The sequence below is a fragment of the Myxocyprinus asiaticus genome, chromosome 46, assembly GCF_019703515.2.
Source record: "Myxocyprinus asiaticus isolate MX2 ecotype Aquarium Trade chromosome 46, UBuf_Myxa_2, whole genome shotgun sequence".
In the NCBI taxonomy this organism is placed as follows: domain Eukaryota; kingdom Metazoa; phylum Chordata; class Actinopteri; order Cypriniformes; family Catostomidae; genus Myxocyprinus; species Myxocyprinus asiaticus.
The window spans coordinates 137,402-164,426 of record NC_059389.1 but is presented as its reverse complement, the minus strand read 5'-3'; the positions used below and the strand labels follow the sequence as shown (position 1 = coordinate 164,426).

Genomic DNA, 27,025 nt, shown 5'->3' with positions numbered 1-27,025 from the left:
CATTTTGATTCCAAGGACCCCCAGATATAATAGTCCCATTGTGAGGGAAAAACAGTAGGCATGATATAAAAACATTTCACCTGAAAAATAAGTATAAAATAATATTGAAATTGTACTAAATCCAAAGCAAATTCAAGTGTTTTGTGTGTAATATTTACTTTAAGTTGGCAATGTATCTTTGTCTAACCACTATTAATGTTAGATTTCAGTTCTATTTTAGTTTATTTGTATAGTGCTTCTCACAATAATTACTGTTCCAAATCAGCTACACTGTCTTACAAACACCAATGAGTGAGCTAAAGGTGACCGAAACAAAGACAAACGGTCTAGAAATATACTAAACAAATCAAACTATTACTCAAAGCATGGAAGGAGAGATGAATACTTTGAAATACATTTTTTTTTATAATCAATTTATTTGTATTTCTTCCTATCAAAAATATGGGTGTGAATGGAATAAATATTTATTAATCTAACGATTTCAAAATAAAGCCGTATTTGTCAAATTTGACATTTTTTAAACTACTTTAAATAAATTCAGTCTATCTAATGCAGCTTTTGTCTGATCACTGGAGGATCAAACTCAGTTCACTCATCGGTTTAATCAGTATTCATGAATTAGTCAATAAAATCTTGAGGCTTGTCAAAACTAAGAATGTTATTATCATTTTCACTTATATTATACACAAATATACATTTATAGTTTTATTCATTACAAGTTCTCATGCAATCAAACCCCTGTATCCATTAGCAGAAGGTTTTATGTCTGGTTATATATGAGATAGTAAATATTTTCTATGTTTATTATGAAATTGAATGTGCAAGTGTTCATATAATTAATCAGGAATTTCCGCATTTTAAAATAACATTTTAGCAAGTATAACTGACATGTTTTACATTATTCGTGACATGGTAGTTTAATTAGAGAAAGAAAGTAGTTTGAAATGGACAGAAACAAACAGTGACTGTAGTGTCATTCCTCCACCGCTAGAGGTCAGTGAGTGCGGCGCTGTGACGTCTCTCTGACGCTTCATGTTCCGGTGACGCGCATCTGTCGCTCTCTTCTACTCTCCGGATCCATCATGGTGGGTGTTTGATTGTTTCACTCTCATTGTAATCTGCTGCAATCCGCCTTTAAAACTCACCGATTCATCACAACAAACATGTGAATGTGATCTAGAGAATTGTCCGCTCGCGTATGTGTGAGTATGACGCGTCACATGAATGTGTGAGAAACATTAAACGCGTCCGATCATAAAAACATACTGACGTGAACGCGCGCTCATTTCTGTGTATTTCACATTATTGATTAATACAGCTGATTAGATCTCCTGGAAATTACTTTAGTCTGTGTACTAATGAGGTTGTAGGCGGTACAGCAGCAGATGTGATACTGTGTGAGATTGTATGTATCTTTGTGTGTGTGTGTGTGTGAGATTGTATGTATCTGTGTGTGTGTGTGTGTGTGTGTGTGATGGGATTGTGTGTATATATACACGTGTGTGTGATGGGACATTAACATGTTTGTGTGTGATGGGATTTTTGCTCGTGATAAACTCTTAAGATCACACAGTGTGCTGTCTGTAACTAGACACACATACTGTTGTAATATCATGGTACACTTAGACTGTCATATAAATGTGATGTTATATGAACACATTAATAATTCAGTACTATGATATCAAGGTCACATTATATTATCACCCGATATCATAGTACTGTTGAGTATGTGTTCTGTGAGTATTCTGACCCGAGTGTTTCATGTTCTGATGATGATGGTGGTGTTCAGGGTCGAGTCAGGACCAAGACGGTGAAGAAGGCCGCCCGGGTCATCATCGAGAAGTACTACACCCGTCTGGGCAACGACTTCCATACTAACAAGCGCGTGTGTGAGGAGATCGCCATCATCCCCAGCAAGAAGCTTCGCAACAAGATCGCCGGGTGAGTGACCAATCAGATGTCGTATCTCGATGAATCTGATTGGGTCACTCAGTCTATAGTTGGTCACATGTACAGTGAATGGACCGAATGCTAAAAATGAGTTACTCAACCTCATGTCATCCCAGATGTGTGTGACTTTCTTTCTTCTGCAGAACACAAATAGTGATTTTCAGAAGAATATTCCAGCTCTGTAGGTCCATACAATGCAAGTGAATGGTGACCAGAACTTTGACGCTCCAAAAAGCACATAAAGGCAGCATAAAATTAATCCATAAGACTCCAGTGGTTTAATCCATGTCTTCAGAAGTGATATGATAGGTGTGTGTGTGAGAAACAGGGCAATATTTAAGTACTTTTTTTACAGTAAATTCTCCTCCCTTCTCAGTCTCTGCTTTTCACTACTTTTGTTTTTGGTGATTCACATTCTTCGTGCATATCACCGTATACTGGGCAGGGAGGACAATTTACCGTAAAGGACTTAAATATTGATCTGTTTCTCACCCACACCTGTCATATCACTTCTGAAGACATGGATTAAACCACTGGAGTCTTATGGATTACTTTTATGCTGCCTTTATGTGCTTTTTGGAGCTTTAAAGTTCTGGTCACCATTCACTTGCATTGTATGTACCTACAGAGCTGAAATATTCTTCTAAAAATCTTCATTTGTGTTCTGCAGAAGAAAGAAAGTCAAACACATCTGGGATGACATGAGGGTGAGTAAATGAGAGGATTTTCATTTTGGGGTGTACTGTCCCTTTAAAAGTGTTCTCAAGTCCCTGCAACACTTGGCAAGTTTAATTTTTTGTAGTAATTTATTTTTACAGTATTTTCACGTTTAGATTGTCAAATGTTGTTTATTGTTCCAACATTATTTACAACACTAAGAATATCACTAATACAGTTGCCAATATGAATAATTTTAATTATTTTTCTTTTTTAAACCGTTCCAAATTCAGTTTTATTGCTAAATAAAGGCCACATCCACACTAATACGTAATTTCGTTACATTTATGCCTCTCATCCGCACTGAAAACTAACACTTTTAAAAACACTTTTAGGGATGTCCTGATACTGGAATCGGGTCTGATACCGCGCTCATGTACTCGTAAAAATGCTCTGATACCAAAAACTGATGCCATCTGATGTATGAATGTCATTATGTAAACATTCAGCGCACACATTAAAATCATGTCCATGAGATTATTAAACTGCAAAAGCTGTGATTTAATGAGATGTATAGTTTGCATGTGCTGTGCACTTCATATGTGAGTGTTTGTGTGCAGCCGGTGTTGTGTTGACATAAAGACTGCTCATAAGAGATGCTTAAATCATACACAGAAAACACCGTCATGTGCATCACATACTCTGTTTGGAGCAGATGACAGCAGGCAAAGTGCTAATTCACGTTTAGAGCGAGTTATATACAGAATACATGTTGATTTATTTAAATAGCAGCCTTTTGCGGTTTAATAATCGCTTTGAGTCATGTAGCGACCAGCTTTTCCGGATTGGGAAGCTGCCGTCATTATGTCATAAAGACACAAACACTTCAAAATAAAAGATGAAAAAGTCTGTCAGAAATAGAAATAGATCACTACTGTATAGTTATGCAGTATTCATTGTAATACTGCTAATAAATCAATAGTAATTGTATTCAAGCAATATCTCACATTTGTGCTTTTATGCAGCACTTTATTTGACAACAATAACTCCAATCTGCTGTGAGGTTCTGAATAAAAGCACTTAATGTAATAAAAATACAATATTATATTGAGAATTAATTATATTTTCATTTGATTAGTTTTAATGAATTCATTTATTGAAACACTATTTTGATTATTAAAATAAACTGTTGATAAATAAATAGCTATCGGCGAGTACAGAAAAGAAAATATCAAAACTCGTCCCGATACCACTTTTCTGAGAACATCTCTGCTGAAAACAGTTTTCATAATTAACAGATCCTCCCTTACTGTTGGGTGATCTACCAAAGCTTTGTGAATCGGTTCGATTGAGTCATTCAATAGAATCATTTCAAAAGAGTGATTCGTTCGTGAATCTGACATCACTGGTGAACTATGTTTTTTATATTGCAGTTCTTTGTCATCTTCATGGATGAAAATAGAGTACTAGTGTACAGTATACTGTCTACTTTAACAGTATTGGACACAGTATACAACGATAAATATTTCAAACAGTAGCCGGTTACAAACTCACAGTTCCTGCTGCATGTTTCATTCAGCAAGTGACATCCTGTTACTTCAGAAAAAAAGATCTTTTTTTTTTTTTTTGCGTTTTTATTAAAGTTTTGTGTCAACTTTGAAGATGTTAAAATCACTTCCTGTTCATTGATCACACTAGAAATTAAAGGTCAAGTAAAGCACAGTGCATTGTGGTATACAGTAGTCTGTGATGTATACTTCAAATGCTGTCTGTTATCGGTGTATTTGATTCATACAGGAAACGGTTAAAATAGTGTAGTAAGATGATGTCATCTTTCAGAACATCAGGTGTGTCTCCACGGTGATGTTGAGTGTGTTTGTGCAGGTATGTGACGCACCTGATGAAGCGGATTCAGAGAGGTCCAGTCAGAGGTATCTCCATCAAACTGCAGGAGGAAGAGCGAGAACGACGAGATAACTACGTCCCCGAGGTCAGTCTGAATCTCGATATTCTCGTCCGCTGAGAAATAATTCTGAATCATTCAGATGCTTCTGATCAGCTGTCATCACACCGGATGATGGTTTTTAAACACTAGTACAGATCTAGCACGACAATAAGATGCCGCAGTCAGTGTCATTAGATATCGTTTGACGGTCCTGTATCGAAAGTGACTGTGGTGTGACATGTCTCCAGGCCATTGAAAATACAGGAAGAGAAAACTGAAAGTCTTTCCCGTGTTTGCTGGATGTGTTCCTGACAAACCCTGAATCTTTCACACAGTGTTCAATTAAAATGCTTCTAATGAACATCTATTAATTAGTTGCTGAAGTTTGAAACATTGTATTTGTGTTTATGAAATAACCGCAGTTAAACACTTTAACCTCGGATTGACCCGTGAGAGAGAAAATAAGTCAAACTATTAATGACTACAGTCTTGACCAACACCAAACACTTCACCCTCCTTGTTTATTTTTCGGGTTATAAGACTTTAATTTTGGGTATGCCACTGAAACAGGAAACCTTTAAAAACACCTTCAGATCTTAAAGGGTTAAGTCTAGTCATGGTTTGATGTGCAACCTCAAGAATTCACTTTTTCTATGCACATTTAAAGTCCTTTTATCTCATTTAATCTGTGACGAGCTGAAATGATTTATCTGATTGACAGACAGGATGTTGACATGTTTGTGTTGTTGTGCAGGTCTCTGCTCTGGACCAGGAGATCATCGAGGTGGACACAGACACCAAGGAGATGCTCAAGCTTCTGGTGAGAATCAAACATTCTTTCATAACTCCTGTATCGAAAGTGACTGTGGTGTGACATGTCTCCAGGTCATTGAAAATACAGGAAGAGAAAACTTGAAAGTCTTTCCTGTGTTTGCTGGATGTTGTTCCTGACAAACCCTGAATCTTTCACACAACTTTCCCCTACACACATTTATTTGCTTCTAACACACGAGTCCTGATAGCTTACAGGAAGTAGAATGTTTATGAATAGTTTGAGTTCTCATTTTTTAGTAGTTGTCAATTCAGCATTGATCAAAACCACATCGATACTATTCTCTCTCTTCTGTATTTTATACATTTTTTCTAATATTCTTCTGTATTTTGTCTGGCAGGATTTCGGCAGCCTGTCCAACCTTCAGGTTACCCAGCCTCCTGTTGGCATGAACTTCAAGACTCCACGTGGCGTCTAAACATTTGTAATATATCTCTTAATAAAACTTGGGGGAAAAAACATCTAATTTGTGCCGTCTTTATTTCTAAACTTTAAAATGTGGTTTTATTAAAATGCTGTGACAGAAGTTTAATTTCTGTGAATTTAGTTGAATTCTGAACTACAGTGGCAAGAATAAGCTGGTTTTCTGCATTGGTCATAAAATATCTCATCTTCATCAAAGTCACAAGTATAGACAAACACAATGTGCTTAAGATAACACACAAACAATTATAATCTTTCATGTCTTTATTGAACACATCCAATTAATGAAACGAGATTGGAGGTGTGGGTTAGAGCTACTTATAAAAAGCACTCAGAGTATTCACAAGAAGCATCTGCTGACGTGGACCATGACTCTCAGAAGACCTACGATCAAGAATTGTTGCTTTGCACAAGGCTGGAAAGGGTTACAATGTTATCTGGAAGAGTTTAGATATTCATCTGTCCACAGTTAGACAAACTGTCTATAAATGGAGATGATTTAGTACTATAGGTACTCTCACTAGAAGTGGCCGTCCAGTCAAGATGACTCAAAGGGAACACCGCAGAATGATCAATGAGGTCAAAAGGATCCCTAAAGTGACAGATAAAGACTTGAAGGAATCACTGGAACTGGTTAACATCTCTGTTCATGAGTCTACTATACAGAAAACATTAAACAGGTATGGTGTCCATGGCAGGACATCATGAAGGAAGCAGCTGCTTTCCAACAAAAACATTGCTGTGCAACTGAAGTTTGCCAAAGACAACCTTGACACTCCACAACGCTACTGTGAAAATGTTTTGTGGACTGATGAAACTAAGGTTGAATTTTTTGGGAAGAACACACAGCACTACGTATGGCATAAAATGGGCACCGCATACCAACATGAATCCATCATCCCAACGGTGAAGTACGGTGGAAGGAGCATCATGATTTAGGGCTGCTTGCCATCATCGAGAGAAAAATGAATTCCCAAGTTTATCAAGATATCCTACAGGATAATGTCAGTGTGACTGTGTGCCAGCTGAAGATCAGTAGAAGTTGAATGATGCAGCAGGACAATGACCCTAAACATCGAAGTAAATCCACTACAGAATGGCTCCAAAAAATAAAATCCACCTTTTGGAGTGTCCCAGTCAGAGCCCAGACCTTAACCCAATAGAGATGCTGTGGAATGACCTCAAGAGAGACGTTCACACCAGACATCCTAAGAATATGTCTGAGCTGAAGCAGTTCTGTAAGGAAGAATGGTCCAGAAATCCTTCTTAACATTGTGCAGGTCTAATCCGCAGCTACCGGAAACACTTGATTGAGGTTATTGCTGCCAAAGGAGGATCGACCAGTTACTAAATCCAAGGGTTCACTTACTTTTTTTTGCCATTGTACAGAACGTGTAGTTTAGATATAGCAAATGTTGTATAATGGCATTTTTCATTGCCTTTCAGTTTATGGGTCATTCCTGGGATTTGGTAATATTTTAACTTGGAAAAAAATAAAATTACCATCAACAAATAATATTTTCCAACCTCAGGCATCAAAGTCCTTTTATTAGGGGGCGAAGTTGCTGGAACCCTATTGTACTGACTGACTTTTTTTTTTTTTTTTTCTGCCCTAAAAGTGTCTGGGCATCAGAGACCGTATGTCGCAGAGACACCAAACTTGGCAGGATGATCCCAAATCCCCCTCACTACTCAGGCGCACAAATGCACACCCATCTGACCCTAGGTGGCGCTATAATAAACACTTTTACATTTTACATATCTCTGCAACTCTAAAGGCTAGAATCGAAATTATTTTCTGATTTCATTTCCGTCTATAATTTTTTTCCGTCATTTTGAATTTTTTGAAAAACATACTTTTTCTAACTCCTCCTAGACCGTTAGTCCGATCGGCATGCAATTTGGTATACATCATCTACAGACCTTCCTGATGAAAAGGCATCAAAAGAATTTCGATATGTCAAATCGTTCCGAAGAAATTAATGATAAAATTCCTACGGTGTAACGCAATTTGAGTAATTGATCAATATCTACTCTTCGAAAACTCCAAATGTAACCAAACTCGGTGCACATAGTCAACAGGACGTTTAGAAGACGTCAGCAAAGTTTTGTATAATTCCTCCCCTAGGGGGCGCTACAACTAAAAAACTCATAACTTTGCAGCCGTTTGAGTGACAAAGTTCAAAATTAAATATGCATCATCTTTGGTTTAAATGCTAACATATTCTTAAAAAATCGATTCGACAAATTAACAAAAATAGCCGCCGCCGGCCAATCAAATTCAGCACCTTATAACTCGTATTGGAATGGCTGAGGATTATGTCAATTACTATACACAAGCAGGGTGTCAACTCGAAGCTGCATGTCAAATTTTGTGACAATCAGCCACATGGTGGCGGTATAATTAGCTAATGTGTGTTTTTGCTCATAACTCCGGTACCGTATAGGCTACAATACAAATTTGTAGCTTCTCTGAATCCACCAGTGCCCCACAATGATATGGTCACTTGAATTTCCATTTCCACAAGAAACTTTTTTTACAATTTTGGCTTATTCTAAAAAGAATGATGTCACTTGTGGTTAATAATGGCACATATGAGTGAAACTAAACATTTTTATGGACTGAAAATGGTTGGTGTGATGGTGTTGAGTTCAGACTGGGACAAAACTTTATAGCCTGGTTTTTATAATAATAAAATAAAATCATTTTTGCCAAATATCTTTCAAAGCAAAAGAAGACAAATTAATGAATGAAGTGCCTCAGGGACATGACAAAATGCTTGTATAAAGATAGAAAGAAGACATACTTTAATGATAAAGATCATTTAAATGCAATAATTATTTTAATTACATTGGACATATCAACATCTTGTAAAAAGCTTTAAACGTTTATTTTTGGTGAACCACCACTTTAAAAAAAAGTCTGAGGGACTGAAATATTACCGAATCCCAAGAATAACCATTATACGTACATCTGGACAATTAACATGTTAAACATGTTATACTTGATTTAGAAATATTTGAAATGACCTCGTCTCTTGTTTGTTGCCATCAGCTAATGTTACTCAATCTACACCACGCTATCATTCAGGAAGAACTATTCTACTAAAGATAGCTTCACTAATAATCTTCCAGAATTGTCTCACATACTCAGTAAGCCAAAAGGTCTGGAAGAACTTGATGTAATAGCAGAAAATATAAATACAGTCTTCTCTAGCACTCTTGATAGTGTTGCTCTCCTTCGATTAAAGAAAATGTAAAAAAAAAGCCCCGCACCATGGTACAATGATCACACTCATGCTCGCAAGAGAGCAGCTTGGAAAATGGAGCGCAAGTGGAAGAATACAAAATTAGAGGTATTTCACGGTGCATGGAAGGATAGTGTCTGTAGCTACAGACAGGCACTAAAAGCTGCCAGGTCAGCATATCTGAGCAAACTCATAGAAAATAACCACAACAATCCTAGGTGTTTATTCAGTACTGTGGATAAACTGGTTAGGAATAAAGCATCGACTGAACCAGATGTTCCATCATAGCACAATAGTGATGACATCATGAATTTCTTTACTGATAAAATTGAAATAATCAGAAATAAAATTGGAATTATGCAATCGTCTGTCACAGTACCTCAGAAAACAGTGTTTCATAATTTTCCACATGAGCAATCATTCACTGTCATAGGTCATGAAGAGCTAACAAATCTTAAATTATCATCCCCTGAGTATCAGTCACAGCTCGAGCATCTGATGAGAGATTGGCCCACCGTTTGCACCAGCGAAACAGGTCACACCGATGTAGTCAAACACTGCATCATAACCACCAGTGAAGTACCCATCCAAAGGAAAGCATACAGAGTGTCTCCTGAAAAACAACAGTTCATCGACCAAGAGATAAAGGTAATGCTCGACAAGAAAATTATTCAACCTTCAATTTCTCCTTGGGCTGCACCAGTTGTCCTTGTGCTGAAGAAAGAAGGTGGACAGAGATTTTGTGATGACTTCAGAGGATTGAATTCTAAGATTTACTTAGATGGATATCCTATGCCACAGATACACGGAAGTCTCCACATGGAGCTGGAATTTTCAGTACCCTCGATCTCAAAAGCGGGTATTGGCAAGTTGAGATGGAACCTGAAAGCATTCCCAAGACTGCTTTTGCCACATCTTCAGGCTTGTATGAATTTCTTCATTTACCTTTTGGCCTTAAAAACACTGCTGCCTCATTTCAATGTCTGAGTTTGTACTGAAGGATTTAAAGGGTAAGAGTTGTTTTGAATACATCAATGATATTGTGGTGTACTCGAAGACGGAAGAAGAACACGACGCACCTTCAAGAAGTCTTCTACTGTTTGTACAGAGTGGGTCTCAATCTAAATCTCCAAAAGTGCAACCTCATGCAAAAGTCTTTGAAGTTTTTAGGACATGTGGTATCTAAAGAAGGAGTCAAGACCGACCCTGCAAAGGTTGAAGCCGTTGCTAAGTTTCCTGTCCCTCAATCCCTAAAAGAGGTGCAACGATTCTTAGGCCTCGCTGGATGGTACCAAAGATTCATTCCTCAATTTTCGGAAAAAGCTGCCCCACTGCACGCCTTGAAAAGGAAAGGAGCTACTTAGACTTGGACTGAGGAATTCCAGAATTCTTTTGAGTTGATCAAATGTGATTTGACCAATGCCCCTGTTTTAATTACCCCTGATTTGACAAAGCCTTTTAAAGTTCAAACTGACGCTATTGATATTGGTTTAGGAGCTGTCCTGACCCAAGAGATAGAAGGAGTGGAACATGCCATTGCCTACGCTTCACGTCTTCTGCAAGGCACTGAGAAGTCATACTCGGTTTCAGAAAAGGAGTGTTGCACAGTGATATGGGCCATGGAGAAGTGGAGACGCTATTTGGAAGGCCGACCATTTGAGGGGATCACTGATCATGTAGCACTCCCATGGGTGTTCAATCATGCAAAGCCGTCTTCCCGATTGACACGTTGGTCCATCCGCCTGCAAGAATTTGACTTCACCGTCAAGTATCGCAAAGGTCAATGCAACATCATGCTTGATACCCTTTCACGCAGTCTCCCGGATACTTCTCCACTCGCAATGCTAACACATGTAAAATTCCAGGACTCATCAACCACTTTCTCCAGTTTTCAAGTTGAATGGTCTGACATTGCCAAAGCCCAACAAGAAGATCCAGAAATTCAAGAACTCATTGACAAAGCCAAATCACCCAGAGATCCAGACCCTTCACGCATTCACTATCTGTTGAAGAATGGATTTCTTTTCCGCAGCATGCCCAATGGACAAAAGGGACCCAAACTCCAATTAGTCATTCCTGCTCGTCTATGGAAAGATTTCCTCACCTATGCACATGACAACCTGCTAAGTGGACACCTCGGTACACTCAAGACTTTACTGAGATTGGTAGACATTTGTTACTGGCCTACACTGCGCTCAAACGTGTGGAAGCATTGTAAGGAGTGCCAAGTATGTCAGCAACACAAACCTTCCATTTCTAAACTTGCTGGTCATATGCAATCTACACCTGTAGTGGAACCCGGACACATGCTAGGAATTGACCTTATGGGACCATTTCCTAGGAGTCCAAAATTAAAATACATTTATCTGACATACCTCATTCCCAGGCACACTCTCACAGCACATTTGGTTCATCGTTTTTGGATTGTTTGTTTTGTTTATTTTGTTATTGTTTGCTTCATGGACCATTTGAGTTTTGTAAATATGCTTGTAAATTGTTGAATATACTTTCTGTTGTCATTTCGTCATTCGTTTTGATATACACTGTATCCATTTGGATAGTTTGCAGAAGTGATCCCCCCTTTAATTTCTTATAGCAGGCCCAGTTCAAAACAACCGGGACAGTTATAATGTTCTTAATTTTGTGTATGTGTGTATTGGATATGTTTACATTTGTTAAAGTGGATTTTTTTTTTTTAGTTCATGCCATTTGTTGGGGTATATTTAGTATGTTTATTTTCATTGTATAATTGTCTTCCTTATTAGTATTCATTTTCCTTTTGTTAATTGTGTGGATTAATGTTCCCAGTTTGTTGGAGGGGTTGGATTTTTGGTGGTAGTGTTCAATTCCCCTTTTTGCGTTCTGCTGTGAACTATCACCTACTTGGAGTGCGTACACGTGTGTGAGGATAATTTTGTTTTGTTTTTTGTCCTATTTTGGGGGCCAAAAGTGCCCACATTTAGTTTACTCGCTGCTGGTAAGTCTCATCCTCATTTTTGTTTTGTTTCGTTGTTGTTTTCTGGACCCGCATTTACATCACCGCTGACATTCATGGTATTTTAAGAATTGTTTTTTATATTTGTTGTGTTTTAATATCAGAGATTTATTGTTACTGTGCTAGCCATTTGAGATGTACTGGACAATTATCCTTTGTATAATGTGTTCCCTTAAATAGGGCAAATTTTATGGCTCAGAGGAATTTTGTAATTTAATAAAGAATCTGTTTTCTTGTATGTCTGCATCTCTTGTTCTACTAGTGCAATAAATCTTTTTGGTCCTTTTTATGGTCTTACATTAATTAGTATTCTCGAGAGTCACGTGATGCTATGCGAGGTTCGGATGTGTGAACGGCGAGCTCTGCTCACTTTGCTAGTTTTAATACTTTTAATGATATAAACTGGTGAGATTTGATACACCCTGATCCTAAACTGTTCTAGGAAGACAACATGTCAAATAATTCAAAATCCTGGGCTCTGGAGACATTAAAAGACACTTACATGCTCAAGCTGACGCCCCTCTGGAGGGCTCGGACCAAGGAGTCAATTTGGCCGGAGAGGTGAAAGAAGTTCGGTGTGAATTGCTGAACGTGTCGGCAATGCTGAAGAAGGTCGTTGCTGACTTGGAGGATCTTGCGGCAATACGTCGATTGATCACTGCCATGAAGATGAAATTCACTGATGTGGCGGCCGGTTGAACTGTGATGCTCCTCACTGATCTCTGCCTGCATCACCTCAGTCTAATGATGGACTACACTCTTATAATGGAATATATAGACTATCACCAACCAATTACCAATTACCAACAAATCCCTTCATCTGCCAACTAACAAAGGACAATTACATCAATGTGAACTTCTGCAGTTAATCCAGGATGAACTTCAAAGACATTAGTCATTAATCTTACAGTTCTTACACAATCTTTGTTTAAACACTTGACCCTTAACACTTACTTAGTTTAATCATTTTAACCCATGACTTGCACTATACATAAGTAATATTGGCATTATATTCATGATGTTAGTCAGAGGGGAACTGGCCCCCACAGTGAGTCTGGTTTCTCTCAAGGTTATTTTTCTCCATTAATCAACATCTTATGGAGTTTTGTGTTCCTTACCACAGTCGCCTTCAGCTTGCTCACTGGGGTTATAAATACAATTATTATTTAATTACTTATTCTTAAAACACAATTCACAATCATATTTAATCAAACTACACAATGATCACTCTGATACTTTCTAGATATTACAGTTTCATTTTCTGTTAATGCATGATTTCCTATAAAGCTGCTTTAAATGTTGTGTGTTGTGAAAAGCGCTATACAAATAAAAATGACTTGATAATGATAATCAGTACATAGATTCAGAATTTATAATGTATCATTTTATTTTAACATGGTTGGCAGTGATTGGATGATGCTGGACATTACTTTGAATCTGAATTAATTATGATAATTTCTGATGTAAAAACATGAATAATCAACACTCCTGGACACAAACTATTTGATGAAATAAATCTGACTTTCTATAGCTTAATATTATTTAAAATTTCACAACGTAGTCTCGCTGTCCACATATAAGGACATTAATTTTTAGGAAAACTATTTGTTTGTTTATTAGATGTAACTAGTTACAAATCATAAAGGAAATGTAAAATGCACACAGCAGTCATGTGGGGGTCTCAGGAGGTTAAAGACAAAGACATTAATGCATTTCTATTTCTATAAATCTGTTCACTGGGGGCTTCTAGATATTTAGGACATTACAGTACAAGTTCTGTAAATCTGCTTTGAGATTCTATTGTGAGAAACACTATACAAATAAAAATGTCTTGACTCAGCAAATCATTTCTAAATGGACCTCACTGTGTGCAACGGATCATGTGTCCCGTTCAACTGTAAATGTAAGTAAAGGGTGTAGATGAAATAGCCAAACCTGTAAATTAGAAATGGATTTTCTCATGCTTTAGTGCATGTAATGTACCTGAAAACTTCACGACTGCTGCTATTAAATGAAAATAATGCTAAAAAAAATGAGAACACAGAATAAGAATATTGTGAATGTTGAGTCAATGTGATCCATTAATTTACAATTTTATTAAATCTGTTGATGAAAAACACAAGAGATGGTAGATGTGAGGAAGAACAGTCAGCGTGAGAGAGACTTCGGTGCAAAAATTCATCATCATAATCACTATTATTGCCAAAATGTTTGATCAAATTCATCACATGATTCCAACAGAGCAGCACTAGTTAATGTCATGAGGGGAGAAAAATGACAACCAAAATAAAATAAATATATAATTTAAAAAGAAATCAAATCTATCCAAATAGACGAAACACAATCACCTTGTTATAACGACTAAAATTAATCACTGTCACAACATCAGAGAATTTCTAGTTTTCTTTTTACATGGATTAAATATTGTTTTTTAAAAATATTTCACCATCTACTTTTATTGCGAAAATAGGCAACTGGACAAACTGTGAAGATGATGATGTCATTTGAGCAGTGTGATGTCACAGAAGCGCAGGATGCAGTACCCTCCACAGCCACAGGAGGAGTCAGTCTGTACATCTCGCATTTCACCTGCCGCGCACGTGCAACCGTCACCACGATGCTCGTCTCTTTATAGCGATGCGTTTTAACTTGTACTCAGCAGTTTTTGCACAGTTTGCTGTACATTGGTAATTTTTCCCTGAACAAAAAGTTCAAACACAAATGAAGTCGTTTAATGAGACGCCCGCGAGTGGAAGCCGTCCTGCCAGAAAGTGCAGATAATCGCAAGCGTGCTCATCGCAGGTGATGCACCGCGGCACAATCAGGAATGTTGAAGTTTATAGTTTGAATCGGGCAAATCGAAACTCAAAACCACAAAACTAAAATCAAGAGCTGAAGAATTCTCACTGGAGTGAATTGAGAAGCGTTGGAGTGACATCTGTCAATCTGTCTGTAATCAGGCGTCAGTCTGAAATCAAACCATCTGTAGAATCTTTTGGATTCATGTTTTGCTGTAGATTTTTCCAGAGGCAGTGCGTCAAAGGTGTGTGTGTAAACAGCTCTATTGAGAGTCTTCCACGGTTCCTTCTTTGCTGATTGGAGGACGGGGGGAAAGGGGCGGGCTGCATACAGAGGGACTCAGGTGGGCTTATGAATGTCAGTGATTGGATGAGAAGCATCAGTTCATGTAACACACACACACACACACACACACACACTTGTGTGTCAGTATCTCTAATGTTCAGTCACGGACACACAGTTTCTAGAGGTATCAGAATATTATAGATTGACCGCTCGCAGAAAATCACATTATTATCTGTAAATGTTTGCCAGCATCTTTTCAAGAGTTTTACTCAAGTCACAAGCACATGCCGCCATGCCGGAAGAAACCCTCAGAAGTGTTCCTGCATGGCGCTAGCAACACCACGGTCATGGGTTCGATTGCCAGTAAACACATAATATATCTAAGTCACTTTGGATAAAAACATCTGTGAAATAAATTAATATAAAAGAAACTGAGTTAATAAAAAACAAGTGTGAGTCTCCCTCCAAATTAAAGAGTTTGTTGCGAATGACCTCACTTCCTCCTCTGATGTGAAATGACCTCACTTCCTCTGATGTGAAATGACCTCACTTCCTCTGATGTGAAATGACCTCACTTCCTCCTCTGATGTGAAATGACCTCACTTCCTCCTGATGTGAAATGACCTCACTTCCTCTGATGTGAAATGACCTCACTTCCTCCTCTGATGTGAAATGACCTCACTTCCTCCTCTGATGTGAAATGACCTCACTTCCTCTGATGTGAAATGACCTCACTTCCTCCTCTGATGTGAAATGACCTCACTTCCTCCTCTGATGTGAAATGACCTCACTTCCTCCTCTGGCTTCTCTGAATTCAGGCTGTTCATCTCTGTTAAAATGAGGAAGACCATCGATGACTGAAGCTTCATCTCAGATGAGACATTAAAAATGTGTGTGTGTGTGTTGACAAAACCGATGTGATGGAGTCTTGACACTTGTGATTCACAGTCCCCCGCGACCCCCTGACCCCGCCCCCCCTGCAGTTCAGGATGTGTCCACGGGGGCGTCGATGAGTCTGATTGAGAAAAGTGCTATGAGTTAAGCCAGGGGTGATTGAGGCACTCTGAAGCAGAGGCGCGTTTTTCAGGAACCATCTCCAACATGGGCAACAGGAAGTGAGTGAAATGACCGGCGTCTTCGGCCACCCAGCCATATTTTTCCACCAGAACGTCAAACAGCGACCAGGGCTTTAATTTAGTGATGTGCCGCAGCTCACCTGCAGAGAGAGAGAGATCACATGACACAAGATCAGCCAGATTTCAACCAAATGCCACAAACTTTTGACATCAGAAACAAGCATCATTCAGGGTTCTCCCACTTCTGACTTTTCTACACATTATTTAAATTCACAAAGAATCATTCAGACAGATATGTGAACCAGTTCAAATTAATGATCTGCTCAAAAATCAGACATCACAATATCTTGCAAGTTCTCCTCTACACTCTCTAGCTGATGAAATATTTTAAAGCTGAACATAACTAGAAAAATGAATATTAGCTATAGAAATATGATTGACTTTTAAGATATATTATTAATATCCAGATAATTTTCCATGTTTCCTTGAGCTGTGATGATTCTGAGGATATGAAGAGATTTCACAGTGAGTTCATGACAAACGATTTTGTGGATTCACTGGGCCGAATACATGAAACTTTCATAAATATATGAGTAAATTGGGAGCAATCTGATGTAAAATGGACCTTCCTGAAAAAGCATTAAACTCAGTAGTAAATGAGAATAGGAAGCTTTTAACATCTATGTGAAACAGTAATAAGGGTTTTTTAAGTCAAGGGCATGCACATCGTAAAATACTGATTTAACCTTGTGCAACCCCGTGTCCACATGCGTGGATGTTGTATTTTAGCTTCACTATACACAACACATAACTTAAATGAACTTAAACTGACTGAATACTGTTCACAAGACTCTAGACTGTCATTTAAGGGTTAAACTTCTGCCGCACTGAGTCACGTGACACAACAACATGATGTTGATTTCCCTGAAGCGACTTCTACGGGCGCAGAGCCAACAAAAGTGACTCTGGTAAGAAATCTCTTTAAGTGTTTTCATTGAAACCTGTTTGGTTGTAAAGAGGAGAGTCTGTAGTTTCGTTTGATATGCCGCTTTAAAACATCCGTACATTTTTCACTCGTCAGCGCGCTGATAAACATGATGTCCACATACGGGGAAACTGGCACCACATTTCCTCAAAAGTTGAAAAAACATGTTCATTATTTTGAATAACTTGAAAACAACATTAACACATCTGTGTGTCATTTCACTTCATTTTAATATAAATGGTGTTATATTTTATTTTGTCATCACTGTGCAATACGATTCTATTCATTAACATTAATAAATGCATTCCTATATTTACTGTACATTATCACACTGAGAATTAATGAGTTCATGCAAAAACTGATAAATGTGTCTTTCAGAGGCTTTATATGGAGTTAGGATGAAAATAAGGTGCATTTCAAACTGTTCTGAGACCAGTGCAGACAGACAGCACACTGGAGGTTAAGTCATTCACTAAATAGGGAGCAAGGGAGCATCCTATAGCTCTCTATGCAGTTAAGTGCATTCACTCCTAAAATCTGATCAAAAGTTCAGTTTCAGGCTGCAGATGATGTTTGGATCACTCAACATGTTTGACAGACATGTGACAATGATAATCAGTACATAGATTCAGAATTTATAATGTATCATTTTATTTTAACATGATTGACAGTGATTGGATGATGCTGGACATTACTTTGAATCAGAATTAATTATGATAATTTCTGATGTAACGTCTTAAAAACATGAATAATCAACACTCCTGGACACATTATAAACTATTTGATGAAAAAAATCGGACTTTCTATAACTTGATATTATTTAAATTAAACTTAGTCCCGCTGTCCACATATGAGGACATTGATTTTTAGGAAAATTATTTGGTCTAAAAAGTTTTTTACTTTTTTTTGCTTATTAGGTGCTACTATTTACAAATCAAAAAGGGAAATGGAAAATGCACACAGAAGTCACGCGGGGGTCTCAGGAGGATAAACACATCGATGTTTCTGGTCTCAAAGAAAGTGAGGAACTTACGGTCATCACATGTTCATCACATGTTCACATGTTCATCACATGTTCTAGATGTCATCGGAGGTTCTTTCATGAATCAAAGAGTCCAAGAGGTGAAGAAAAATTATTTGACATGAAGCTTTAGTATAAAAAAATGTACCATTTCAGGATGTCGGTCCAGCACCATTAAGTTTATTTGGCTCAGTTGAGCACATGACCAGCATCATTTGAGAAACGTCTCGTGTAAATCATGATGTAACAGTGATAAACTTACAACTGGATCTTCAGAGAAATGAACAGAATGCCTGAAGAAGGTAATTGATCGAAACTCTGTAAACTAATAAAGATTTGCAACGACAATATACGGGACTCATTTCTTCTGTTGTATTGTGTACGCACTATCCCACGACGTGTGTTTATTTATGGTTTAACAGCATTAATATAGACCATACGTTATCAACTGAACACAATCTATCGATGCCTATACTGAATTATGAAACCTAAATTATAGAGCTCATATCAAATAAAAAACAGTCAAACGTTTTTGAGAAAATCACAAACTGTGTCCTCCTGCTCATTGCCGAACACTTCTGCTGTTACATTTATGATGCAGAGCTGGAAACAAACGACATCTGGACGAAATAAACATCAAAAAGAATTGAAGAAATATTTTCAATTTAGAATATGTTTTAAAAAGAAAACAACCATTTTTTGTTAAAAATTGATGTTATTTATTAAGGTTGATTTCACTTATTCAATTATTAGATTAAATGATCTTTTGAGTATTGATTTCCCGATTCGATTCACAAGCTCTCTATGGTCACGTTCACACAGCAGCAGAATACGGTTGTTAGACCTGTTTTGAGTGCTTAATACGGTTGCGATCACACACAGGATAGTTATTTACGAGTATGACAATCACATTTTATAACCGAACTGACATCCGCAAAATGTTCAGGTCTCACAACCGCTTTCTCTGCAAACCTGTGCTGTGTGAACAGAACCATACTGGACTACTAGTTATCTGTCACGTCATACGTGATGTCTCGTGTTAATCATGAGGGGTTTCGTTAACTCACGGAGATGGAGATATGAGCTATCCAACCGTATCTTTCACTGAAGCTGCTCGTGACTGTGAGCCACGCGACAAATGCTTCGCACGTTTAAAAGCATTCAAAGCCGCTGTCGGTTAATTATGATCTGATGAATGAACGCGCACCTCATTTAGACTTGTTTAATAACGCACCGTCAACTGTGATAAGACATGCCGGTGTTATGGATGTCGCCATCTTTGATGGGCTTGACTTCAGTTAATCGTTCATACACACAGTATTCAAGCTGCTACTGTAAGATGTTGTATGAACACGTGTAAATAAATGCGGTTGTCAATCACTGACTGTGTGAACGTAGCCTATTTGATTTTATTTAAATTCTGATTTATTTGGGTATATTTCAGTTATAATGTCCATTTTGCTGACAATTGAAAGAAATTCTCTCCCATCTATAATTTTATAAATTATATTTTTAGTTTTTCGTCATACTGGTCACATTTTAGCTTTAAAAATGTTTACAAATCCATGTAGATGATCAATAAATATGTCTTGAAACTGCAAATATTATATTGCATATATACTGTATATATATGTTGAACACATGTTAAACTGGTACTGTCTCTTTAAGAATAGCGGGAGCGTAACATAAAGAGATCCGATACCAATAATTTCAAGTCCAATATCTTCGACAGAGGTACCAATACCGATACTTCTATTATTTTATTTATTTATTTATTTTTATTTCTTGGGATTTAGTGGGTAATTTAAAATATCATTTTTAGTCATAATTCAAGTCATTATTATAATTGTTTTACATTTGTGAGCCTAAACAGAAAATGATTAGACATCTGTCTTGTTTACTCTTACAAAAATTAACCATGTTTTCACTACAGTAACTATATTCTAACCATGGTATTTAGTTAAACCATAATTACCACACAATTAACCATGGTTACTACTACAATATTACTGTAGTAAAACCATGTTTAACTATTTTAATTTTTAAATACCAACAATTACCCACAAACTCATTATAAGAAATGTCACCTTTAGATATGTTGTTATTTTAGTGTGAATTTCCTCCAGAAGCTGTTTCTCTGATTTTCTCTCATCACCTCAGTAACACACTGATCACTCGTCTGAATGAGTGTTGTGACAGTGCAAGCGCTCGTGTGTCTTTCAGCATGTTAAGATGAGCGGAAGAAGAAATAGTTCCCATCCTGCACAAGTATTTATTAATATATCCTAATCCTTTTTATTTCACTTATGCTTATGATTATTGTTCATGTTCATGGTCATCAAATGAGAATATCCCTAGTTTGAAAAAAACAACAAAAATGTCAGAATTGATATTTTTGTGTGATGATCGATATTTTTGATACAACATTAATATCGAAGTATCAATACTTTAGGATCGATCGGCCCATCCCTAGTGAACGGTTTCTTTACCGCATCCGTGCTATGTGTGATTAGAATGAAATGTTTTTGATCAAAACTGACTATAAAGAACAGAAAAGATAGGAAAGATTCATTATTCAATGACAGATGGATTGTGTGGATCTCGTCTTTGGACACACATTACACGGAACGAGTTCATTTCACTTATATCAAAATATAGTCATTTCAGATGCCTCACACATGATCAACACGTGCTCAAGACCAGGTGTACAGTTTGTTAGTAGCAAATAACATTATGAAAATGTTTAAGAATAAGAGAATTACATTAAAAAGGCTTTATGAATGATTTACACAAAAATTTGTTCTGCTCGTGTTTCATAAATCAGGCCCAAAACGAATTATTTTACATCAGTGGAAAAGTCGTCACAGTTTACAAAAAATGTGACAAATATTAAAGTGATGGTTCACACAAAAATGAAAATTCAGTCATTGTTTACTCACCCCTGTGTTGTTATAACACTATATGACTTTCTTTCTTTTTCTGAACACAAAGGCAGAAATTGTGAAGAAATGTTGTGCTCAGTGATGTCATACAATGGCAGTTTATGGTGACCACCTCTTCAAGCTTCAAAAGAACACAAAAGTATAATTCAGAAGTCTAATAAATTATTCATGAGACTCATGATTGTTATGAAAGTATACGATAAGATCTGATGAGAAACAAACTGAAATCTAATGTATTATTTAGTGAAAATGTTCACTGACCGTTGATCTCCTGTGTGTGTTCATGATAGGACACGAGAGCAACAGTTCACGCAGACCCCTGACGACATTGGGGCGTTCAAGAGAAAACTCGTTATGTTTATCTAAAAACAGGTCCTCCACAACGATAGTGACAACAAAACACAACACAGCTGCACACAAAACAGAGAACAGAACTTACTAAACATGTCTGAAGAGTTTGTAGTCCAAGAATTGATGCATTTCTATGCCCAGCCTTATTTTTTTGAACGTATTCAAGTATTCGAGTACTCGGAAATCAAACAGAAACATAGAGGAGGCTACAGGCAGCCACAGTCACACCGTGTCCAAACGACACGCGATAAAAGGTATATTTTCTATGTTAATCAGAGTTTTTGTCCTAACCAGCAGTGATGAGCGACGGTACATTCTAGCGATTGCTTGTTTTCTATTTTCTGCATCACGCGTGTAACTCCGTCCACTGTGAACTGGCACCGGTCCAAAAACGTTCTCATAACAGTATATTAAAGTCAGCGTCTCATGAGCCGGTTAAAAACAACTTGATTTTGGCTGAGAATGTTACACCTACAGAATGTTTTTGCGGAGGTCTCACTGTCAGGTCTGTCACAAATACTCACCGGTTCAGAATGGAGAAGAGGTGACAGATATTCTAGCCTACTCCATCTCTCTCTCTTTGATTGAGGACCCCGTTTAAAATAATCAGGCTGGGCATAGAAATGCATCAATTCTTCGACTGCAAACTCTTCAGACATGTTTAGTGAGTTCTGTTCTCTGTTTTGTGTGCAGCTGTGTTGTGTTTGTTGTCACTATCGCTGTGGAGGACCTGTTTTTAGATAAACAAAACGAGTTTTCTCTTGAACGCCCCAATGTCGTCAGGGGTCTGCGTGAACTGTTGCTCTTGTGTCCTATCATGAACACACACAGGAGGTCAACAGTCAGTGAACATTTTCACTAAATAATACATTAGATTTCAGTTTGTTTCTCATCAAATCTTATCGTATGCTTTCATAACAATCATGAGTCTCATGAATAATTTATTAGACTTCTGAATTATACTTTTGTGTTCTTTTGAAGCTTGAAGAGGTGGTCACCATAAACTGCCATTGTATGACATCACTGAGCACAACATTTCTTCACAATTACTCCCTTTGTGTTCAGAAAAAGAAAGAAAGTCTTATCGGGTTATAACAACACAGGGGTGAGTAAACAATGACTGAATTTACATTTTTGGGTGAACTAATCCCTTTAAAGTTTCATTGTTGTTATAGTGATTTACAGAGAAGAATGAAGTCGAGATGTACTGCAGTTTTCAGCGTTACCTGTCTTAGAGAAGAACTCACGACTGTATTTTCCTGCTGTGATGATTTTGCGAGGGATTTTTCCCAGTAACTCCATAATCAGAGCGATGTGATCTGATCACCACACACACACACACAAACACATCAGTTATTCATGCAGCGCTGCAGGGGGACGGACGCGGACACGTCTACTGCGACACACACAGGATGTTGTAGATTTTCAGGTCATGTGACCACAGCTCGATTACAATTCAGGTAAGACACCTGTCTGCTGTTATAAATGTGTGTGTGTGTTGCAGAGCGCTGGCGTCCGTCCCTCCCTGTGTTTCTAACACTACCTCTCCGATTGAAGAATTCCCGGGAATATTTTCCAGAAAGAGCAAAGTGTCGAGGAATGCAGCCAAGAAGTTCTATGATGTGAGCTATATGATCTACAAGAGAGACAGGAAGAGGAAGAGGAGGGGAAGCAGGAAGTGTGAAGGGAAATATAGGAAGAGAGATCAGAAGACTTTAGTATCAGCCATAAATACTTTGAACATGTTTCATGATTCAATCAGAAAGATTCAGTATGATTTGAGCGATAGTGAAGGACAGAAACGAGAGTTCAGAGGGAAACAGGCATAGATACAGACGGGAATCTTCTTATCTGTGTTCAGAAGGGAATACTAGCATTCTTCATACTGTCAATTGTATTGTGTGAAACAATAAACATTGCAAACAGTAGTATATTGTTGTCACATGACCTTAATTATGCCGCATGTGTGACGTCTGCATCAGCTACTCTGTTTTACTGTACATTATATTTTGGAAAATGGAAATGGAAAATGGAAATACTGTACTTCATTTTGGAAAATGAAGTACAGTAAACTGTACTTGTATGCAGTATGCCATTCTGAACACTGAAAGTCTCTATCTGATGTGTATCATAAACGTATAGATGACAGTCTCACCTTCATCGCGCGAGTAGTCTTCACCAGAATGAGGTTCAAATAGATAATCACCTGTCGCCAACTCAAACGCCTGCAGACATCACACACACACACACACACACACATCACACACACACATTACACACATCACACACACACACATCACACACACACACACACACACTGTTCAATATGTTGTCAATGTCTTAAGGTCACAGGTCATGCCTACTAAAACATGACAGTGATCAGACTGTATTTGTGTTTCATTCAGGTCAAATTAAATATATCTGTAGGATGACATCATCTGCCTGTTATGTAAACACGATCCAATGGCATCTTATGATTGACACATGCATCAGCCAATCAGAACACTCACCATGCATGCGGTGCTCCATATATCAGCAGGCGTACTGTATCCTGCTCCAATCAGAACCTCGATGGAGCGGTACTGACGTGTCTGGATGTCTTCAGTGAAGTGCTTGTGCTGAACATACATTCATCCTCATTAATAATGGTACTTGTTAAAAGCATTCACGTCTTATAGAGCTCATAATTACAAGTTGTAAAGCTCAGACCTGACCATCCTGATGTCACGTAAAAAGAACTAATATGGACAGTTAAAGGTCATATACACATATTTCTGTTAGATATGCCATTTTATTACAGTCACTGTCACCTGCAGTGCATTTCTTTATTCTTAAAGCTGAAGTATGTCATTTTTTATGGTGTTAAAATACTTTCTTCTCTCCCAGTTTAATATGCAGAGACAATTATAAGCCATTCATAGATTCATTCTCAAAATCAGTAAACATGGCATCTCTGGTGGATAAATATTCCTGTTTGTTTTGAGCGACCCGCTCCAACAACATGGGACTATATGACTGTTTGAACAACAGCAGATGGGCGTATTCAGAAAGCTGTTATCAAAACAATGTTTATTTTTGTAATTCCATTCGGTGGCACTAATAGTGCAGAAATTACACACTTCAGCTTTAACCTCCTGAGACCCCCGTATGACTGCTGTGTGCATTTTCCATTTCCCTTTTTGATTTGTAAATAGTAGCACCTAATAAATTTGCAAACAAAATATATATATATATAGATATATATTTTTAGACCAAATAGTTTTCCTAAAATGTATTTAATCAAATAGTTTATTTTGATTATTCATGTTTTTGAGATGTTAATCAGAAATTATCATAATTAATTCAGATTCAAAGTAATGTCCAGCATCATCCAATCACTGTCAATCATGTTAAAATAAAATGATACATTATAAATTCTGAATCTATGTACTGATTATCATTGTCACATGTCTGTCAAACATGTTGAGTGATCCAAACATCATCTGCAGCCTGAAACTGAACTTTTGATCAGATTTTAGGAGTGAATGCACTTAACTGCATAGAGAGCTATAGGATGCTCCCTTGCTCCCTATTTAGTGAATGACTTAACCTCCAGTGTGCTGTCTGTCTGCACTGGTCTCAGAACAGTTTGAAATGCACCTTATTTTCATCCTAACTCCATATAAAGCCTCTGAAAGACACATTTTCCAGTTTTTGGATGAATCCATTAATTCTAAATGTGATAATGTACAGTAAATATAGGATATTTGAAATGAAACTGAGCATACAGTCCACATACATGTACATTGTGTTTAACAGCGTGCCGTTTCGAGATATATCACTCAAATTTTTAAAATGGCATATCGGATGAAACTAGAGACTCTAATCTTTTGACTCAAACAGGTTTCAATGTAAAAACGTGATTAGGTTTCTTACCAGATGCAGTTTTGTTGGTGTTTCTCCCAAAGACAAACTCCGCTGCCACAGCATGTTTTTTTTTGTCACATGACTCTGTACGTCGAAAGTTTAACCCTTTACTGACAGCACAGAGTCTCCTGAACTGAGATCAGTCGGTTTAAGTGTATTTAAATTATGCGTTGCATATAGCGAAGCCAGAATACAACATCCACACATGTGGACGCAGGGTCTCAGGAGGTTATAGAATATATAGAGGTGAAATAATGAATTACTGTTATCAACAACAAAGCCGTATTGGCATTATGAGTGTTGCCATAGAAACTTCCGAGGATGTGAACAGTTCCAAGTAGAATCTCCTGACTCGTTATTACAGTAACTCTGACATGACGTGAACGCAGCATGAATCATGTGTTCATCCTCATTAATAATCAAGTGATCCTGCACTGCACTTGTCAAAGAGTTTCTATGAGTCAGTCTCTTACCACCCAGCATGCATTGCCCAGATCGGCTATTTTCACTCTCAGGACTTCAGCGTTCCCAGGATCCAATGGACTTAATAACAGATCAGCTGCTCGAATCCGCACTGTACCACAGAGAGACAGACGGTATATTTATTATGAACATCAAACAGGAAAGAATCGGCTGGTGTTTCATTCAAATGAAATTAAACTAATTTGATTATATCTACTGTGACTGTTCAATGTGTTTTTTACAGTAAACTGTGAGTTTTGGAGATTAAAACATGTTCAAAACGGTCAGTGAGCAGTGTCTGTATGAAGTGTGTGTGTTTGACCTTTCGGTGTGTCTCCGGTGCTTGATGATGATACGGTTCGGCTGCGGTCGGCGTTTGTGTTGAGAGCTTGAGCTTCATCTTGCACGCAGTCGGTTGGTTCGGGATCGAGTGGTAACTCTGGGTAGCGTGGCATTGTGCCACAGTGTTGCGCTCCGTTCATGAGTCTGGCCATTTCTCCGTTATAAAGTTCGTACGATGCGTCAGAAACGTCGCGGTCGGTCGTGCTGATCTCTGAATCGACCAGCGGGCACAGGAGAGCCGATGATGACTGTACAGGCTGTGGTGGGGTTGACTGGCACTCTACTTCCTGTGCACCCATAATAACATGACCGTTTGTTTTAGATGAGTCATTATGATTGTGACCTTCATCATCTTCCTCATCCTCCTCTTCCTCATCATCGTCTTCCTCTTTCCTATCTGTCGTCTCTTTCGCTGCATCTGTTTTCTCTCTTGGATACTCGTGTGGTTTTGCCTCATGCGAGTCATCTGCGCTCTGTGACGATGTGACTTCAGTTTCCTGTTCATTCACTTTAACTTCCTCTTCCTGTTCCTGTTCCTCTTCCTCTCTCTTTTCCTCATTTCCTTCCTGCTCATCTGTTTCTCTGGTGTTGTCTGTCTCTTCCTCAGGAGTGTCAGTGTGTGTGTGTGTATTTGTCTCTGTTGTGGACTCTTCAGCTGGACAGTCTGTGGTGGAAGTGACATCACAGTCTTCCTCGTTCTCATCTACTTCCTCCTGATCAGTCTCTGCACCTGAGAGAGAATACAAAATCAATAAAACAGAACATACTTCTATTTCTTATCACACATGATCTATATGATCCGAGCA

The 27,025-nt window shown here is 37.9% G+C and overlaps 2 protein-coding genes and 2 non-coding genes across 16 annotated transcripts in view; 3 read left to right on the top strand and 1 right to left on the bottom strand.

Annotated features, from left to right (window-relative positions):
• Positions 1 to 987: 987 nt before the first annotated feature.
• On the top strand, positions 988 to 5,845 carry zgc:114188 (40S ribosomal protein S17-like). Its single transcript, XM_051690029.1, has 5 exons — positions 988 to 1,085; positions 1,790 to 1,941; positions 4,492 to 4,597; positions 5,307 to 5,372; positions 5,725 to 5,845. Exons 1-5 carry the CDS (start codon positions 1,083 to 1,085, stop codon positions 5,800 to 5,802), a joined length of 405 nt encoding a protein of 134 aa, XP_051545989.1. The 5' UTR covers positions 988 to 1,082; the 3' UTR covers positions 5,803 to 5,845.
• LOC127436353 (small nucleolar RNA SNORA71) lies at positions 4,762 to 4,886 on the top strand. Its single transcript, XR_007896375.1, has one exon. It is a non-coding gene; the product is annotated as a small nucleolar RNA SNORA71 (small nucleolar RNA).
• On the top strand, positions 5,399 to 5,525 carry LOC127436352 (small nucleolar RNA SNORA71). The gene has a single exon (XR_007896374.1). It is a non-coding gene; the product is annotated as a small nucleolar RNA SNORA71 (small nucleolar RNA).
• Positions 5,846 to 15,649: 9,804 nt separating the features above from the next.
• The window catches only part of LOC127435733 (SRSF protein kinase 3-like), a 47,404-nt gene continuing 36,028 nt past the window's right edge, over positions 15,650 to 27,025 (bottom strand). Inside the window, exons 10-17 of one of the 13 annotated variants that reach the window (XM_051689360.1) lie at positions 26,200 to 26,949; positions 25,889 to 25,989; positions 24,020 to 24,127; positions 23,665 to 23,734; positions 22,736 to 22,828; positions 15,893 to 16,350; positions 15,759 to 15,839; positions 15,650 to 15,704 (exon numbers count right to left, since the gene is read on the bottom strand). In XM_051689360.1, the coding sequence (XP_051545320.1) occupies positions 16,166 to 16,350; positions 22,736 to 22,828; positions 23,665 to 23,734; positions 24,020 to 24,127; positions 25,889 to 25,989; positions 26,200 to 26,949 (1,307 nt within the window). In that variant the 3' untranslated portion in view covers positions 15,650 to 15,704; positions 15,759 to 15,839; positions 15,893 to 16,165. Of the gene's footprint in view, positions 15,733 to 15,758; positions 16,351 to 22,735; positions 22,829 to 23,052; positions 23,146 to 23,664; positions 23,735 to 24,019; positions 24,128 to 25,888; positions 25,990 to 26,199; positions 26,950 to 27,025 lie in introns of all 13 variants that reach the window. The other 12 variants (XM_051689355.1, XM_051689350.1, XM_051689349.1 and 9 more) reach the window with 12 other exon arrangements.

What these genes read in the sequence shown, in the direction of transcription:
- zgc:114188 (XM_051690029.1), top strand. An exon ending in CTTCGCAACAAGATCGCCGG is followed by an intron (nt 1,942 to 4,491) that starts GTGAGTGACCAA and finishes GTGTTTGTGCAG; the next exon opens with GTATGTGACGCACCTGATGA. An exon ending in GAGATAACTACGTCCCCGAG is followed by an intron (nt 4,598 to 5,306) that starts GTCAGTCTGAAT and finishes GTTGTTGTGCAG; the next exon opens with GTCTCTGCTCTGGACCAGGA.